General features: G+C 40.7%; 1 protein-coding gene and 1 non-coding gene across 2 annotated transcripts; both read left to right on the top strand.

The window, feature by feature from the left end:
* Positions 1–4589: 4589 nt before the first annotated feature.
* Positions 4590–19035, top strand: LOC133928632 (uncharacterized). Its single transcript, XM_062375050.1, has 6 exons — positions 4590–4904; positions 5622–5749; positions 5886–5989; positions 17579–17666; positions 18168–18229; positions 18523–19035. The coding sequence occupies exons 1-6, from the start codon at positions 4792–4794 to the stop codon at positions 18673–18675; spliced, it is 648 nt and encodes a 215-aa protein (XP_062231034.1). The 5' UTR covers positions 4590–4791; the 3' UTR covers positions 18676–19035.
* On the top strand, positions 8273–8411 carry LOC133929967 (small nucleolar RNA Z247). The gene has a single exon (XR_009911687.1). It is a non-coding gene; the product is annotated as a small nucleolar RNA Z247 (small nucleolar RNA).
* Positions 19036–20265: the final 1230 nt, after the last annotated feature.

Below are 20265 nucleotides of genomic sequence, written 5' to 3'. Positions count from 1 at the left end.
ACTATAAAGAGTACAAAGTCTTACCATATTGCTTGGATGCATGTTCTTACCACTTAGTCGCATTTGTTGTGGCTCCCCCTTTCTCCCACGCCACTATCTCCCTTGATCAACCTATGCAAGAGCTTCTCCCCCATTATCAACCTTCATATATCTTGCACTTGCTTTGGTCATAAAAATTCTCCCCCTTCCTTAGTAATCTCCTAAAAATATTATAAACACATGTTGAACTCAAAGGAAAATATTAGAGCACATGGGAGAGAGCTTCATAAACTATGATCTAATAAAGTGACGCCACTTGTAGAGATTCAATTTAAAAGATATGTGAATATCAATTAAGATGAAAGCACATAGATCACAATTAATGAAACTCACATAATATATTCTAAACTCTCCCTATATGTGTGCATATATATATTGAGAAATAAACATATGCACAACTAGACAATATATTAAGATCGGAAGTTTAGCCATATTATGCATAGAGGTAGCTTAAATGAACAAAATATTTGACAAAGATACCAAATGAAACTTTTAAACATTGGATACCTTCGGGGACTTGTTGATTACTCCATAAGACTACAAAAGATTTCACTTGAAACACATGTTAGTCTCAAAATCACAACTTATAGAATATACTTCTCCTAAATGTGTGTATACAAGTGTTGAATACTTGTGAGATATATGCACTTGTTATTGATAATAATGAGGATTTATCTTATAGATTGGACTCATGGCACATAAAATATATCAATTGAAGAAATATACCATGTAAATGACCAACAACTAATAAGCTGTATAGTTTTCTTATGGGATAGAGAGAAATACAAGTAATCTACCATATGAAAACCTATATTAGGTATTGCAATCATTTGAAATATGCATATGCAATTCTAGACAAGGCAAATGTACTCATTAAATTGAAAGGATTTTGCATCTTATATCATTTCCTCTTTTACCTTTGGATGAGAATTTGAGTATATGATAATCATGATCTTCATTAATACGCCCAATATTGTACACTTGACTTCTTTGCTTGAACCTTCACTTCATATTGTGAGCCAAATCTTCAAATTCCCATAGCCACCTTAGGCTTAAAGTCTTATTTGGAACCTAAATTGATTGGAGCCCTTCATGTTGGTGATGACTTCCTTAGACACCCAAATGGGTTGGTTCCACCTTCGGTATTTTCTCCCAATCATGTGTTGAACTACTTTGTCATTATCCTTCTTCTTGAGCTTGCAGTGGTTGCTCTTGGTCTTGATCTTATAGTTAGGCTTGGTGTAGATGTTAGAGATCTTATTGGAGAGATTCATCGCCTTCTTATTCTCCTTGGTCTCCATGACTTGCTTGCATTGGAAGGGCTTGTGGCCTTCTTGATAACATTTGAAGCATGTCACAGTTGAACCCTCTGTAAGCTTATTCACCATGATAGCATGGTTATCTTGAGGACGTTGGATATATTATTTTCCTTTTAATCTCGCCAAGTCCTTGTTGAGCTCCTTCACTTCTTCCTTGAGATCATTCTCTTGTGTAATGAAGTTGTTACATTGTTTTATAATTACATTTCTCAACACAAATATCATTGTAAAGGGGTGAGCTACATAAATCAATCAGATCATCACAAGAAGTGAAAGCATCTATATTAGAATTGAAATTAAATAGAGAGGTAGATTGCTTTGAAGGGGCATTAGTTTGATATTTAATGCACTCAAATTTAGCCTTAAGCTCTTCATACTCCTTGTTTAGCAAATTAAATTTGCTCAATAATTGTTCATAATTAGAAACAAAAAGTAGCATTAATGTTATTAAGTGCATTAAATTTCTTAACCTCTTTTGATTATTTCTTTAAGGCCCTTTGTTGCTCATAGATACATTCAAGAAGTTCTTCACGAGAGGGGAAATCCTCATCAGATTCATCATCACTTATGTCGCTATCCATATCTTTAGCATAAGATACTTGTGAGATGGCTTGCGTGATGACTAGTATAATAATTAGCTTGAGCAAGAGTTTTTCTTGGAAGAGTGGATGGTGAGACTGCCATCATTTGATCTTGACTCTTCATCTTCGCTCATCTATCTTCCTATGCTTACTAATGCTTGGCTCTTCCCATTATCTCCCTCTTATTCTTGGTCTTCTTTTCCTTCTTGATATGATTAATTGTGTTGACCAAGTCTTCAATAGGGATTGGATGATCAATCTTGACATTGATTCTCTTCATATTCTTCTCTAATTTTAAGAAGAGGTTGACGATCTTGGGATCAATTTCTTCATCCCTTGATGCACTTTGATCATCCTCTTCATTACTCTTTTCATCTTGATCACCATCATTTTCGCTTGAGTTTGACTCTTGCTCTTATCTCCTTATCCTTGCCTTAATGTGTTAGCATTGAGCTTGCTTGTTTGTGAGAGCAAGGTTCTTGGTGTCGGATGAGGAAAAAGCGTCCACCCTTATGTTCATGATCATCTTATGGGTGGTAATATTACCAATTACTTGGCTTGAAGTCACCTTATTGATGTCATTGTTGTCATAGATGATGGAGACTATCAACTTGTACTTTGGAAGAAGAGCTTGAAGTATTCTTCTCACCATTTGATCATCTTCAATTGGCGTCAAACCTAGCCTATTGATCTCATTGACAAGAATATTCAAACGCGATTACATGTTATTAGCATTTTCATGGGGAAGTTTTTTGATGCCATTGAGCTTAGTGACTAGGACATAATATTTCTCATTGCGCACATCCTTTATGCCTTCATGTATTTCAATAAGATTAGTCCAAATATCATGTGCATTAGTCAGAGAATAAACACGATTAAATACATCAACATATAAAGAAGACAAAATGATACTCTTTGCCAATGCATCTAATTGTGTCTCCTTGTTGGTGACACGTGGTCTCATCTCTTCTTCGGTAACTCTCCAAACATCTAAATCTTTAGCTTGCAAATAATAAGTCATTAGAATTTTCTAATGGTAGAAATTAATGTTGTTGAAAGGTGAGCGCTATAGGTATCTATCCCAACTCCAGACGTTACAACTCTAGGCTGTTAAACCTATCAATAGCATAAAGCTCTGATACCAATTGTGAGGAACAGTGACATCCTAACGGGGGTGAATTAGGATACTTAAAAACTAATGGCTCTAAAAACTTCACAAAATAAACCTATATCAGTTTATATCTAAATATATTTTAGGTTTATCTAGTGTGTCCACTCTACCGTTCAAAAATATTTGCAACCTATTCTATGAAGGTAAATTGTAAGTATGTAAATGCAGAAATGTAAATAAGGTAGAGAGAACAAACTCAGCATAAATATTTTTTATCCCATGGTATCGTTGGCACACAAGCCACCTCTAATCCACGTTAGAGCTCCACAAAGGATATGCTCCTGGTCACCAAGACTATTTCGGTCACGACTCTTGAGCTACCAAGCCACTAAGGCAAGATCTCAAGCACGATGAGCAACCAAGCCATCAAGCCAAGGTATCACCACTAACCTCTCTTCTGATCACTTATATGCCGTCTTCACTTCAGAGTTTTAGCCATCAAGGTAAGGGCCTCCGCGTCCCTATACACGCTTCTTGCTGTCGCTCTACACCAATTCAGAGCATCAACAAGCTGAAGCCACCAAGGATCAAGCTGCCGGTGAGTCACCAAGTCTCCAAGACGCTGACGTATCTCTTGTTACAAGGTTGGATCACTCCTTGATCCACTCTCTAGATTTCAGCACCTAGCAACACTTCTCTCTAGGTCTAATAGTACCAATCACTCTTTTATAGTGTGCTAATTGTCTTGGATGATCATGTTTAGCACTTTGATGACTTGAATATTTTCTCAAGTGTATATGAACTTCTTAGACTCCAGCACATTCAAATGACCGAGTGGAAGGGTATTTATAGCTTCGAATTCATAGTTTTCAACATCTTATTATATCAATTGTTCAATCAGAAAAATATCCTAGCTTGTTTCGGGCCCAAAACGACTGCTATGCTTCATCTAATAATCCTACTTAGACAGTAAAGTTAGACCAAGCTTGGACCGCCCAGTGAATTTATGTGTAATATTTTGGATGGGCTTGCATTAGACCTATTTTTTTTTTGCACTCGTAAACTATTGCCCATGACTGTTCACAACACCAATGGACCGGTCTGAATAGGATAAAGTCAGATCGGGTTCGGGCTTTTCTCGGACCGAGCCTTTTATGCTCAGGTTTTTTTTGAATCAGCGATTCTAATAAATGAACTTTGAATCAAGTGCTTTATTTGTTGATTGGTTCAATCTTGAAATAGTTACTATACTCTAATGCTGATGTAGAGATAATTGTGAACTCGCACTCCAGGGGGCTTTGATTGGAAACATTTTCCGTCGTATTTGAACAACCTTTTTAAACTAAATTTTTAGAGTTAAAACCTTCGGAACTAATATTTTTAAAAATAAAGGTTCGTTGTCAAAAAATTAGTTCTGACAGATTTATTCTCAAAATTTTAGTTTGGGAATCAAATTCCCAAATGCTAATGTATAAACATCGGAAACAGGAAGTAAAAAGCAAAAATAAAAGGAAATAAGAAAAGCCCGAATCCCCTACTCTGCTTTGTTTCCACGCGCACGAACCTAGATAAAAATTCCCCCGATGCCCTTCCCCCTCTCCAGAATCCCTCCTCTCCGCCTCCTGAGTCCTGAGCCACCCCGAGATCGGCCCGGTTCCGCCGCCCGGGCCCCGGGGGACTCCCTGCCCTCCTCGATCCGTTCGGGCGGCAGGCCGTTCGGCGACCGGCCCCGGGAATCGAGATGGTGTTCTACTTCAAGGCGCGGCCTGAGGCCGGCGACTACACCATCTTCATGGGGTTGGACAAGCACGAGAACGAGGACCTCATCAAGTACGGCTTCCCCGAGGACATCTGGTAACCACAATTCCTATTCACTTTTCTTTTACTTCGCAGCACAATGAATTAGCCTTCTGCGTGTCAATGCTTTTCTGACACAAGAACGGAGGTGAAGTTCGTGAGTGTAGTAGTAATTGGGGATTTTGTTGATGCATAGTAGCCCGATAGTATTTGGGGTGGTTGTTGCTGTTTGCAAGTCTGCTTTGGTTAGCCGACAGTTCCTTACCTAGAAGAGGAGATTCGCAGTCGTTGTATTGATGCTTTCATGGTTTAAGACTTGATACATAGCTAGAGTGACTGTAATTTTGACTGTAATAGGTGGGACTAAGCATAATTACTCTATGGAGGAAGTGCTTGTTAGTAATTGGGAAGAGTTGAAACATAGCACATGCTACTATTCTAGAGTGATATTTTGACTGTTGTGAGCAAATTTTTGCTTACTTTGTGTAGGTATATTTTCATTTTGAATAATTACAGTTAATGAAGGTACTATGTTCTTCTCGCTGTTGTAGGATGTTTAGTCAGCACAATTGTATGATTAGGTGAACATGTTGGAGACGTGGCAGTCTGCGGCCCTTATTTTTAGAAAAAAAATGTTTATCGTGATATGGTACATTTTCTTTTTAAGTATGAGGCTAAACTAGCTTTGAACCGCACATATGTTTATACTTGCTTGCTAGCTTTCAGAATAATCTTTTCATGCTTTGTACCTCAAACTAGTTTTTGTGAACACAGGTTTCATGTTGATAAGATGTCCTCTGCACATGTGTATGTGAGATTGAATAAAGGTCAGACGATAGATGACATAAGTGAAGGTCTGTTGGAAGATTGTGCGCAGCTGGTTAAAGCTAACTCCATTCAAGGTTGGACAAACTACATTATGCAACAGTGTTATATCTGACAAATTATGTGTTTTACTCTTACCTTTGCTTTCAAGGATGCTGAATATTATACTAGCTGTAGTCTGGCACATGTGATGATTTCTTCTTTTTGGTGTAGGTAATAAAATCAATAACATTGATGTAGTTTATACTCCATGGTACAATTTGAAGAAGTCCCCTTCAATGGATGTGGGTCAAGTTGGTTTTCACAACCCAAAATTTGTGAGAGCCCATCACTTCTTCTTTTTTGTTCATTATTTTTACAGCAGAATTATGTGCATGTTATTTTGCATAAATCTTATACTTTTTTGAATATAAAATTTGGTGCGGGTAATTTCAACTGCTCCCTCCAGTCACAAATAAGTTACATGTTGGGTTGTGTGCCCTCAACCAATCTCAATTTTGATCACAAATTATTTGAACATTTGAAAAATATACAAGTAGATTTGTCTCGTAAAGTAGTTTCATAATAGTATAGTTTTACTATGTTTCATAAATGTATTACAACAAAATAAATAGTCAAAGCTGCATTTTGGATGTTGTGTCGATGTCCAAAAGTCACTTTTTTGTGACTCGAGGGAGTATTCTGTGAGGTTTATAAGGTATACTTCTGATAGGCCTCCCTACTTGAAAGCTAATATCTTTATCTGCATATGGCTGAAAAATGTGCTTATTGTAAGCTATCTGAGTTGATTTCGAATCATATAGTTTAATATATAGCCTATAGGGAAGAGATTATTCTTTTTATCAGCTTTGATGTTCCTTATTGTTTGTTTCTAGGCACTTCTCCATTTCTTTTGTAATGACTATGCAATCCCTGGAACTACTTTTGGTAGCACATTTACTATCGTGTGTCTCTTTCAAACTGCAATGAGCTTTCAAATAGTATGTGATTGTTCCATACCCATTTCCAAGTGCACAGCAATATGTCATGTGGAACACTCCAACCCAACGTTGTGTCCATAATACTACCTCAACCGAGAGAACCATATCATGATAAATTAACAAGAGGGACAAAGTACAAACCATGGACACCTAATTGCAAATATAAAATATACATCAACACCAAAGCTAATAACGATATGTCACAACCATCTACGATACAACCATGCCCGACACATAACTCTAATAGCATCAACAACTAATAACTAAAGGTCCCACTAAACGATAACTGAATAGTCTTCATATCTTCTGTCAAATGAATTCCTTCTTTGTTGTACTAATATGCAGGAAAAACAAATTTATGTGACTAAGAATGAGAACTATTATTTAGTTGAACAAGGTGCCAAACGTGCTACTTTGCTCTTAAAGCATGTCGTCACAAAGGGCTACCTAGAGATAAACAACTAAAGGATTAGTCCAAGACTCAACAGTCTATAGTTAATAATAGATTTTAACACATTAATCACTAATACAATGTTATCTTCTTTTTCATTAATGCAATGCAATGCTGCATATTCATATACATACCTCATAGCTCATATTGGTATAGCTGAGGGAACAACCGTTGATGCTCACCTCTCAAATCCATCTGTCTCGGTGGGAACCTTCACGGGATGGAGGGATTTGAGAATGAACATCAACGAGCGTTCCCTCAGATATACCGGTATAAGTATGACATGCTCCCTCAAATATACTGGTATAAGCTATGACATGTGCATATAGACCCAAAGCATCGCATTAGTGAAAATGGAGAGATTAATGACTAATATGCGTTAATGTTTATTGTTTATTACAAACTTACCACATCTTGGACATTCCCTTGCTTATTGACTTTTTTTTGGCACCTCTTGTTAGAGATAGACTCGGTTTTTGATAAATAGAATATTTTCAGTTATGTAAAGCTGCCGTGTATTATCAGGAAAGTCAGGCTGGGCTATGTTTAGATAGAAAGGATAGATTGTTTTAATGTATAATTGGAAACCAACCTGGCCTGCTATTCTTGGACTACACAGTGGTGCCCTCTCTGTAATCCTCTCGGGCGTTTCAGCCCTATATAACATGAAGGGACTGACAGGGGTCCTTATAGCCAAATAGAAGTTTTCACTTGGTACCAGAGCCAGCCTCATCTATGGCGAGCTCCTCCTCCTCTATTTTTCCCTTTGCCATCCCTGTATGCTGTGGAAGGCGCAAGTTCTACCCACTATTCGCGGCGCCCTAATGATGGGGTTTCTTGATGGAACCTCAAAGGCGCCGTCAGAGGAGATTGAGGTCGAACAAGGAGAGAAGATGATCAAGATTCCCAATCCTGAGCACATTCAATGGGATTAGTAGATCCTTGGCTATCCACTGTCTTCCCTGACCAAGGAAGTTCTCATCCACATCGCTGACAAGAAGACAGCGGCTGAAGTTTGGCAGGCGATTGAGGGCATGTTCTCGCAAACTCGTGCGAGGTCAGTGAACACGTGCATAACCTTGGCCACAACTCAGAAGGGCAATATGAGTGTGGACGAGTACATCGGCAAGATGAAGACACTAGTAGATGAGATGACATCTGCTGGGAAACCGCTAGATGAAGAAGAACTGATCTCCTACATCCTCTCCGGACTCGACATGGAGTACAATCCAATTATGTCGAACCTGGTTGGGCGTCCAGAACCAATCTCTGTTGGAGAGGCTTACTCCCAACTCCTCAGTTTTGAGCAACAGATTCAGCTGCTACAAGGCGGATCGTTGTAGTCTTTTGCCAATTCTGCTATGCGTGGACGTGGAGGCTTTCAGCGTGGTTTCCAGAGAGGCCGTGGCCACGGCTATGGCAATGGTGGTGGTGGTCGTGGCAATGGTGGCCGCGGCAACAACAACCACCACGGCTACACTTCAAGCTGTCCAGGCAATGAAGAAGACAACCGTCCTACGTGCCAGCTATGAAAGAAGCACATGGTTGAGATCTGTTGGCATAGATTTGATGCTGATTTCGTCCCAAATGAGAGAATAGCAGCATCAGCCACCACTTCCTATGGCGTCAACAACAAGTGGTACACCGACACAGGCGTCACTGACCACATCACCAGCGAGCTTGATAAGTTGACGGTGCGCGACAGATATGGAGGTGGAGGCCAGATTCATGCCGCCAATGGAGCAGGTATGGACATTATGCACATTGGTCATTCACGTATTCATACCCCTAATCGTGATCTTCATCTAAGAAACATCCTTCATGTTCCTAAAGCTGCTAAAAATCTTGTTTCTGTTCATCGTCTTGCTGCTGATAACCAAGCCTATCTTGAATTTCACCCTAATTTTTTATTGATTAAGGACTAGGCAACGAGGCAAACCCTGCTGCGAGGTAAGTGTGAGGGAAGTCTCTACCCTGCTTCAGACCAGAAATTCACTCCTGAAGTTGAAGCTCCTGAAACAGCTGTTTTTGAGCTTGGCACAACAGAAGGCTTGGTTGCAACAGAAGCTCGACCACCTATTATCAGAGTATACAGTTGATGTGTCAAGCCTTATACACCAACTTCTGAAGTTGAACCTGAACTGCCGAGTAATTTCTCTCCTGTGTCGATTTCTGAATATGATAGTGCAACATCAGATTCAGTACCTCCCTCTCCTGTTGTTGTAACACCAGTCTCACAACATCAACCAATGACAAGATCACAAAGAGGTATTGTTCAACCTGTTATTTTTACTGATGGCCAAATCAAGTATACATATGAGTGTGTTAGATATGGGTTCCTTCTAATGGTGAACCACGTAACTTAGAAGAGGCTCTGCAAGATAAGAATTGGAAAGATGCTATGGATGCAGAGTACATGGCACTTAAGGACAACAAAACATGGTATCTTGTTTCTCCCAAGAGTGGAATGAATTTGATCGATTGCAAGTGGGTCTATAAAATTAAAAGAAAGGCTGATGGAAGTATTGATAGATATAAGGCTCGTTTAGTAGCAAAAGGTTTTAAACAACGATATGAGATTGATGATGAAGACACTTTTAGTCCTGTTGTTAAAGCTGCATCCATCAGGATAGTTTTGTCTATTGCCATTGCAAATGGATGGAGTCTTCGCCAACTTGATGTGCAGAACAACCTCCTGGGTATGAAGATCAACAACTCAAGAATTATGTGTGTAAGTTGGATAAGTCTTTGTATGGGCTGAAAGAAGTGCCAAGAGCGTGGTACTCCAGACTTAGTGAGAAGCTGCAGCAGCTCAGTTTTACTCCTTCTAAGGCTGACACGTCATTATTCTTCTTTAGAAGAGGAAGCACTGTCATTTTTATGATCATATATGTTGATGACATAATTGTTGCCAGCTCTAGTGCAAATGCTATAGCAGCCCTTCTTCAGGACTTAAAGACTGAATTTCCTCTAAAAGATCTGGGTGAATTGCACTATTTTTTTGGAATTAAAGTCAAGAAGGCACAAGATGGTATACAACCGATTTATTGAAGAAGGAGATGTACAACTGCAAACCAGTTAATACACCCATGTCGACGACAGACAAGCTTAGAGCTCGAGGAGAGAAGCTTGGACCTGAAGACATCACAAGGTATTAGAGTATTGTTGGAGCATTGTAGTATTTGACTCTAATCAGACCTGATATATCCTTCTCAGTTAATAAGGTTTGTCAATATCTGCATGCTCCAACCATTATGCATTGTATAGCAGTTAAAAGGATCCTCAGATATTTGAAGCATACTCTGGGAATTGGTTTAAAGGTAAGCAATTCATCATCAGTGCTTGTCTCTGCCTTTTTTGATGCAGATTGGGCAGGATATTTAGATGATCGAAGATCAACAGGAGGTTTTGCTGTTTTCTTAGAAAAAAATCTTATTTTACGGAGTGCTCGAAAACAAGCAACTGTGTCTAGATCAAGTACAGAAGCAGAATACAAGTTAGTGGTTAATGCCACGACCGAAATCATATGGGTACAAACTCTTCTCAAAGAACTAGCTGTAAAAAGTCCATATGTGGCAAAGTTATGGTGTGATAATATTAGTGCAACATATCTCTCAGCTAATCCTATTTTTCATGCCCGTATAAAGCATATTGAGGTGGATTATCACTTTGTTAGAGAAAGAGTCAAAGACAAGTTATTGGATATTAGGCTTGTGTTTTTAAGAGATCAAGTTGTAGATGGATTCACAAAGCCACTTCCACTGAAACAGCTTGAAGAATTTAGATACAATCTCAACTTAGACAAGTTGTGATCGAGGGGGAATGTTAGAGATAGACTTGGTTTTTGATAGATAGAATCTTTTCAGTTATTTAAAGCTGTTGTGTATTATCAGGAAAGTCAGGTCGGGCTATGTTTAGATAGAAAGGATATATTGTTTTAATGTATAATTGGAAACCGACCTGGCCTGCTATTCTTGGACTACACAGTGGCGCCCTCTCTGTAATCCTCTCGAGCGTTTCAGCCCTATATAACACGAAGGGACCGACAGGGGTCCTTATAGCCAAATAGAAGTTTTCACACCTCATTGTGACAACTTGCATTAGGAGGGGAGTAGCTTATCTGGCACCATATTCGTCCGGAAGATTATCTCCTCTTCCTACCTGTTGAAGCCACAGCGGTGCGTGTCGTCGGCAATGGTCAGCCACTCAGAACTCCATCCTTCCGCCTACATTTCAGGCGTTGGTCAAGGCAAGCTCATTCGAGAGGCACGACACTCCCGGTTCTCGTTGAAGTGGAATTGAGTGGGGTTCTTGCTCATGCTTGGGACATCGTTACTGCGGAGAATCTCATGAACCCTCATGGTTGGGTTCAGCGGCTTCATCCATCAACTCAGGCGCAAGAAGATTACACTTCGTTTCGTTTCTCTGCATGGTGCTTCAAGTCAGAGGCTATCCCTCGGAACAGAGACCTAGTTGTCGTGGAGCCTCCATTGGAGGTGGAAGAATCTCCACCGGTGAAGTGTGGTCTCTTTTATCCTATTGATTTCAAGGTGGCAGTGGGTTTCCGGCCGGATGGGGGAGATTCTGATCCACCTCCTTCTGGTGATGATAGGGATGACTCTGCTAAGCTTCAAAGGTCACAGTGATGACATTCTTCTCCAGCGTCGAGGTCATGTCCATCAAGTTCTTTGTCCACCGTTCATGGTGGCTCGGAGCGGCTCCCGGCTATGGAAAGACTTGGGCTGCGTGTCTCCAGCAGTCACCACCGGATGGCCGTTGTTGAGTCCAATGATTCGACTCCTAGTTCTGACGTAGAGGAGTCCCAGCGTGTTTCCTGGGGGCATCTTTTGGCGGCTGCTGTCGAGACAATCGGTTCGGCTTCGGGTTTAGGCGACGAGGCGACTGCGTGTGTCTCCGGCGCTCACCAATTGGTGACTGCTGTTGAGGCAAACGGTTCGGCTCCTAGCTCGGGTGACGAGGCACCTCGTGCTTGCTTGGTGGGCATTGGGGTCGGCAGCATTACTGCCGCGGCGGCTGCCTTGGGGGTTGCCTCACCATGCTCACCTCGGGCGAATATAGACATCGTCGCCTCGACCCCCGCTTCACCCGTTCATGGTGTTGCTGGTGCGACGCTTGACGGCCCGTGTGCCTACCCCAAGCACTTTTCCTCTCATGAGGACCTCGGCCCATCTATGAGGATTGAGGCTTCGTTTTCCCCGGAGGTCTAGTCTCCGATTATGGAGGAACGACAGGCCCAAGAACTAAATTCATAATGTTTCGATTACTGGATCAGGTGGACATGTTGGGCCTCCCTCTTTGGGCCTGGTGGACTCCATTCCTCCATTTGGGGAGCGTGATGATGGAGCCCCCATATGCCTGATCTCACCACGTGTTCTGTTGAAGGAAACTGATCCCCCTGGTCTGGCCTCCCCTCATACTCTGCCAGAGGTCGTCCCTTCACCTTGTACGGGCAACATTCCGATCAGGCAAGATCTACAGGCTATCAGCTCCCAGAGACGTTGCTCCATCGTATTCTCGAGGAGAGGAAAAGTTTGTCTAATTCAGAATTTGTCTACTCCTACGACATCCTAGAATTTCATCAAGAAGATCATAAAGCTAGCCTCCACGATTGTTCCTGTACCAGCAATCCAGAAAAGAAGGAAAAAAACCTTACCGTCAAGCTTTGTCCCACGGCATAGCAAATGTGTGGCTAAGCTTCCACCGGAGCCTGTGGGACAGGCGGCATCTTCTGTGTGTCACCAACTGGGATTCATGGACGAGCATGAAAAAGTTTCTGGCGCATCTTTGGAGCGCTATGCTGGGGTGTTTGACAAACCTTTGACACGAGAACATATTAACGCCCTTGCGGCTCTCTTTGGTTGGGAGGCACCACCGGAAGATCAAGTCCGAGTGTCAGAATCCATCATGGTAGCATAGCTGTTCAGAGTTTCTTGGGTCAACCTTTAACTTCCCTTTATAGATGGATAGCTCTAATATATTAGTGGGGAATGTCTGAGGGTTAAATGATAGGGCCAGAAGAGATGTGGTTCGTATGGTGGTCGATGCTTGCCGGCTGATGATTGTTTGCTTCCAAGAGACTAAGTTGAATTTCATCTCGAAACCATGAAACTCGAGGGGGCATTCTAGTGACTTGGTATGACGGTATGATCACTGCAAACAGCCACGGAGTTCACCGCCATTCAGTGTCTGTAGATTTTCAGTTTGACTGTAAATTTTTAGTTTGAAAATGAACCGGCCTGGTGGCTCACATGAGTTTATGGCCCTCATCAGGATGCTGAAATGGAAGGTTTCTTGGAGGAATTAAGAGAAGTCAGAAATTACTGTACAGGATCATGGGCCATTGCTGGAGACTTTAATATGATATATTGCTTTGAAGACAAAAATAACACAAATGTGAATAGAACCTTGATGGGCAGATTCCGACGTTTCATAAATGATCTTGAACTTAAGGAAATCCCCCTTTTAGGCAGGAGGTATACATGGTCGAATGAAAGAGAGGCGCCTACTTTGGTTAAGCTTGACCGGGTACTATGTACAGCTGACTGGGAAACCATTTACCCAGATTGCATTCTTCAGAGCCAGGCCACCGAACTTTCTGATCATTGCCCGTTGATTCTTAGCCTTAAGGAAGGATTTAAGGGAAAAAGAAGATTTCACTTTGAGAGCTTCTGGACTCGGATGCCGGGTTTCCTTGATGCAGTATCGGCTTCTTGGAATTTGCCGGTGCATGCATATTGCCCCCTTGAGTGTGTCTCCATAAAGTTTAAAAGGTTGACTAGAGCACTTCAATCTTGGAGCCAAAAGCAAGTCAGACATGTTAAAACACAATTGGCAATTGCTAGAGAAGTCCTGCACCGTCTGGAAATAGCCCAAGACAACAGGTCCTATCTCCTGATGAAGATTGGTTGCGCAAACATTTGAAGAAGCACTGTCTTGCTCTTGCTTCGCTTGAAAGAACGATCGCTCGACTTCGCTCCAGGGTGCGTTATCTCAAGGACGGTGATGCAAATACATCCTTCTTCCACCTCCAAGCCAGCTTTAGGAAGCGCAAAAAATTCATTCCTAAACTGAAAAGAGGTGAACAGTTGGTTACTTCCCATGAAGACAAACACCAAGTAATGTATGATTACTATGATGGCCTCCTCTGTACTGCTATGCCCAGGAACTTAACACTGAATCTTCAATATTTTCATTCGGGAGAGAATGACCTTTCTGGTCTGAACGCCCCCTTCAGTGAAGATGAAGTATGGGCGACAATATGTAGCTTACCGTCTGATCGTGCTCCAGGTCCTGATGGGTATACAGGAAGATTTTATAAGGCATGCTGGTCAGTGATCAAATTTGATATTATGTTTGCATTATTAACCTTACTAAATTCATCATTTCTGATTTTGATCCCTAAAAAGGTGGAGGCTATTAATGCCGGTGATTTTAGACCAATCAGCCTGGTCCATAGTTTTGCCAAACTGGTAACAAAGATCATGGCTAATCGGCTTGCCCCACACCTTAATTCGCTGGTCTGTTCTAATCAGAATGCTTTCATTCGTGGACGATGCATACATGACAAATATATGATGGTCCAGCAAACAATTAGATTGTTGCAGATGCAAAAGGTTCCGAGCTTATTTCTGAAATTGGATATATCTAAAGCGTTTGATTCAGTCATTCTTACTTGAGGTGCTATCACACTTGGGTTTTGGATAGTTGTGGCGCAACCTAGTCTCAAATCTGCTGACCTCTTCCTCAACTCGTATCCTGCTAAATGGTGATCCAGGAGAGCCCATTAGACATCAGCGGGGACTCCGTCAAGGAGATCCACTATCCCCTATGCTTTTCATCAGCGGGGACTCCGTCAAGGAGATCCACTATCCCCTATGCTTTTCATCCTAATTATGGACGTGCTTAACAAGTTATTTGTCAAGGCAGGAGAGGAAGGATTGCTATAGCCTATTTCTAATCTTACTGCGGGTCAGCGTGTGTCGCTGTATGCGGATGATGTGGCCTTATTTATTTGACCGGTTGAGGAAGAGTTACAGAATCACAAAGGAAATATTAGATTGCTTTGGAAATGCTTCTGGCCTGCAAACCAACCTCCAAAAAAGCTGTGTGATACAGATCAGATGCGAAGGGGTAGCCTTGGAATTGGTGGATACTACTCTCCAGTGCCCATCATCAGAGTTTCCTACTACCTATTTGGGTCTGCCAATATCCAATAAAAAGTTGCGCAAAAATGACCAGCTCCCTTGGATTGAAAAGATAGCAGATCGCCTCCCTGGTTGGAAGGCGATGCCCATCATCAGAGTTTCCTACTACTTATTTGGGTCTGCCAATATCCAATAAAATGTTGCGCAAAAATGACCTGCTGCCTTGGATTGAAAAGATAGCAGATCGCCTCCCTAGTTGGAAGGCGAGTCTTATGAATTTGGCCGGTAGGACTACTATGGTCCGATTTGTCTTATTAGCTATCCCGGTTTATCTTCTGATCGCCATGAATGTGCCTAAATGGGTGATTAGGGCCATTGATAAAATCAGAAGGTCATTTTTATGGATGGGTAGAAAGGATGTTAGCGGTGGTTGTTGTTTGGTGGTGTGGGAGAAAGTTGCACGGCCAACTGATAATGGTGGACTGGGCATTACAGATGAGATGGATGTGGTTGCAGAAAAACCTCATCAGACTGCCCATGGATAAGTCTTGAAGTTCTAATTCATTCCCAAGTTCGTGCTATGTTTGCTATAGCAGTTACTAAAGTTGGAAATGGCACAAACACCCTTTTTTTGGTCAGATAGATGGTTGCACAGCTGCTCGTTGGCTGATCTTGCCCCAACTGTGGTTGCTTGTGTACCGAAGAGATGTGTGCTTAACAGAACTGTTGCTCAAGCTCTTGATAATCGTACTTGGGTGAGAGATATCCAAGGTGGTCTTTCTTTGGAAGGCTTGTCTCAGTACTTGCAGATTTGGGATTCTATAGAAGAGATGACTCTCAGGAAGAGGACCAACATGTATGGAGACATGAGGGGTGTGGATCCTTCTCTTCTAGATCCACTTATAAGGCTTTCTTTTATGGTGCTATAACCTTTGAGCCATGGTGACAGCTTTGGAAGTCTTGGGCTCCATCCAAATGCAAGGTGTTTTTATGGCTGGCAATTTGAAACAAGTGTTGGACTGCTGATCGATTATCTAAAAGGGGCCTCCCTCATCCCAATCAATGTGTGCTGTGTGACCAAGCTGAGGAGACAGTGCAACATTTACTCACAACCTGTGTGTTTGCTTGGCAATTGTGGTTCTACTTGCTGTCTCCTGTAGGTCTGGAACGCACGGTACCCAGAAGCAATGAGAGGAGCTTTGCTGAATGGTGGAGAACAGCAAGTAAAAAAGTTGGGAAGGCCCAAAGAAGAGGGTTTAATAGCGCTGTGATCCTGGGGGCTTGGACCCTATGGAATCATAGAAATCGAGTTGTTTTTTATGGTGTATCCCCTTCTTTGCCGGCTGCCCAACATTTCTTCAAAGAGGAGATGTGGTTATGGTGTCTTGCTGGAGCTCAAAAGCTTTAGGAACTATTTTTTGATTGCATAGAAGGTCGTGTAGAAGGTCTGGTGTGAGTCTTTGTATTCTGGTCGGGTCGTTTCTTGATGTATATCAGGTGATTTTTTTTTTCTGGTGTTAGCTCGTAACCTCCACATACCCTCTAGGCGGGGTAAGGAGGTTGCTTTGTACGAGATTTTTTTCCCTTTTTCTCTCTTTAATACAAAGATGCACAGCTCTCCTGCGTGTTTGAGAAAAAAAAATTATTACAATATAGCCGGAATTCATATGTTACTAGTTGACTGGATACCTACTTTCTTTTCATGGATATTTCTGTTACTAGTGGATTCTATTAGAGTTGTGCGTGGACCGTGTTTGTTATGTTCAGTGGAGTTCTTCGTCCCTCTTAGACATGAACTAATTAGGGGAAACGCTGCTGAAGTTTTGTTAGTATGACGTTTTAATTTAGATGGTGGCAGTATTTTGGACCCTGTGTTGAGTTTTGGGTATTTTGCACTATATGAATTGGAAAGGTTGTATTCTTATGGTTTCTACTTTCTAACCAATTCCAGATACTATTAGCTAGCTTACCTCCTGTACTACTATAGACATTTGGAGTTTCCTTGGCTACTTATGTCATGTTTGGCAGAGCTCTAGCTCCAAGAATTCTTGGAGCTAGATTTCCTGGCTCCACGAATTTGTTGAGCTGGAGGCACATCAAAAGTATTTGAGTGAGCTATATTTTGTTTCTGTTTTAGATTAAAAGTAGATGCTTAAACCATTTTTATTTTATTTTAGTCAATAAACTACGGATCTGAGGTGGAGCTGGGAGTTGGAGCCTTGCCAAACAGGGCCTATCCTCTTCACATTAGCCCTTGTAACTGATGAATCACTCTAATTGTACCCCTAATTGATGTTATTCTTTTTGCAGGTTCGGACTGTTAAAGTAGAAAAGCGGATCAATGAGGTTGTGAACCGGTTGAATAAGACGAAGGTGGAACAGAAGCCTGACTTGAAGGGTATAACACATTTCTTTGCAAGAATTCATTATGCTCATTTTTTATATCAGCATGCTACCTTAGTTTCTTTAAACAGAACCTGATAACTGTCTCTTAATCTCTCTCTTTTGGGCTTTTCAAAGCCAGTAGTTATTTTGCATCTTATTGTTCCCTTGGAGACAGACAACCAAGGGAAATGAAGATGTAATGTCATGTCTAGGCTAATTTTATAGATGAGATGTTATAGGAACTGGAACTTAAAAAATGGAGATCCCTACCATCGGTGGTAGAACCATGGAAATCTTTACTTATTTGGTTGGTATTTGTTAGGCCTATGAACAAAAGGCATGATTGACGATTTTTTTTTTCCGAATGAGATATCTTAGTGGTGCCTTAGGTTTGATTCATTGGCTTGCCACATGTGTGCACTTCAGTTCTGTTACTTTTCTCCTTTTTTATTTTTGTGTTAGTTTGTGTTAGCCTTGCAAATTGAATCCATAATCTTGACATTTTTGGCTGCAGCTGAACGAGAGGCTGTGAGTGCTGCTGAAAAGGCAGAAAGAAAGGTGCAGCTTAGAGACAAAGTAAGCTATTTCTCATGCCATGCCAGTAGCATCTCTTTATGTTGCTGCGTACCATTTATATGTTATTAAACAAAAGGTCTACATAATTGATGCTATTGTAACAAATACTAGAATGTATCAAATTATCATTACATGCAGTAAACTGGTTGTCATAAATCTGTTGCTCCGTAGTGTTGCTGGGGGCTGGTCCCTGGATGGATATTAATTGCATGGAATGCTTATACCACTTGATAAAATTACTGAACTTTGACCATTGAGAATGACTGGATTTTGTTTTACTTATTTTGTTTCAGAAACGTAGGGAAGAGATGGAGAGGCTTGAGAAGGAGAAGCAGGTTGAAATCCGGAGCTACAAGGGCCTGATGGTACAAGAGAAGATGACTTCCAACAAGCAAATTGCGTCTGGCAGCAAGACCTTGCAAGAACTCGAAGACGACTTCATGTGAGAGGAGAGCATGATATGTCATGCTGAAGAGCTCTCTGATCTGCTTCTGTCAAAGACAGGACCGGTGTCACCGGTCTGCGAGATACTGGATCTAAATGACTCATGGGCGGACCATGACCTGTTATGATTCTCTTGCTCTTGTGGTGTCTGTAGGCCTCTTTAATGTGGTGAAACAACAACAATGCGTGCTCTACTCTAAGTGTAGTTGATATATTGATCGGTTAATCATCAGTCTGAAATGATATTGTGAAGAACGGTAATGTACTCAGAGGGGTAAATTAGGATATTTAGAAACTAATGATTTTAAAAATTTTATCAAATGAATTTATTTTAATTTTTATCTAAATATGCTTTAGATTTATCTAATGTATCTTTTCTATCGTTTAATTACAAGTACGTAAATTTAGAAATGTAAATAAGGTAGAGGGATAAATTTAGTATAAAATATTTTTATCTTGTAGTATCAGTAGTATATAAGTCACTTTTAGTTTATATTGAAGCTTCATAAAGGATATTTTTTTGGTAGCTAAGTTGTTTATAGCTCTTGAGATATCAAGTCATCAAGATAAGGTGTGAGAAATTGTCTAAATATTATTCTAATTAATTATTAAGATGATTATTTGTTTATTCATGATCACAATGATTAACTGGAATATTATCTCGGTATGTGTTTTGTGTCTAAAATCGGAACATATGTCTATCTAACATAGAGTATTATAATAAAGCTTAAGAAGAGTAATTAAATTATATTCTAAGTTTTTAAGCATTCAACTATTTACAATAATTTACATCAAAAGAAAGCTAATACTTAAATAATAGATAATCTACTAACCAAAATTAGAAATTACGTAGCGAAAGGTTAACATCCATGAACACCAAAAGCTCGATAAAACTATATATCCTTAGGCTCCACCTAAAAGCACGTCACACGAGTAGTTTGCACTACTCATTTTCGCTACTTACATCGGTGGACATGAAGTAGTCAAATACGAGCTCCTCCTCACGAATAAAACCTGAAAGAGCAGTGTAAGTACGAAGGTACTCACAAGGCTTAATAGATAATAGATACATATAATAATTCAACTAAAAAGATTATGCAATTGAGTCATTAGCAAGGAGTAGACCACAAGGTTAAGTAAATTCTTATGCGTAAGCAACCTAACACCTATGTGTTAGAACCTATACTTAACCACATATATCTTTCTACCTTGTAACCACCAATTTACATATAAATGTAAATAGAACTATCTCATGAATATAACTATAAGTTAAACCATCTCAAACTCATACCAATATACCACACCATATCATCTCAAATTCATAACTCTATGACCGATGCAAATGGACAGAAGTATGCTTATGACTGAGAGCGCGACAATTTAAATTATTTTTACACCCTACAATGGGGTATAATTTTACCCACACGACTCGAGTACCATATAGCTTGAGTGACCACACAGGCCCACCCAAGCGGTACTCATGTCAACCTTTCTTAATTAGTCCCAACCATTTGAATCAGGTATCGCTCGGTATGGAGTCCACTTAGGTTAACTCTCGGAGCAACCATAAGTGTCTCTTCAAGCCTATCCGC

This window comes from Phragmites australis, chromosome 9 (assembly GCF_958298935.1).
Source record: "Phragmites australis chromosome 9, lpPhrAust1.1, whole genome shotgun sequence".
NCBI classification, from domain to species: Eukaryota; Viridiplantae; Streptophyta; class Magnoliopsida; order Poales; family Poaceae; genus Phragmites; species Phragmites australis.
This window is presented reverse-complemented; position numbering and strand designations above follow the sequence as displayed.

Excerpts from the sequence above, each read along its gene's own strand:
- LOC133928632 (XM_062375050.1), top strand. The coding sequence starts at position 4,792 with ATGGTGTTCTACTTCAAGGCGCGGCCTGAGGCCGGCGACTACACCATC. Across the intron at positions 5,990-17,578 it reads GTTTTCACAACCCAAAATTT|GTTCGGACTGTTAAAGTAGA; the intron begins GTGAGAGCCCAT and ends TTCTTTTTGCAG. Across the intron at positions 18,230-18,522 it reads AGGTGCAGCTTAGAGACAAA|AAACGTAGGGAAGAGATGGA; the intron begins GTAAGCTATTTC and ends ATTTTGTTTCAG.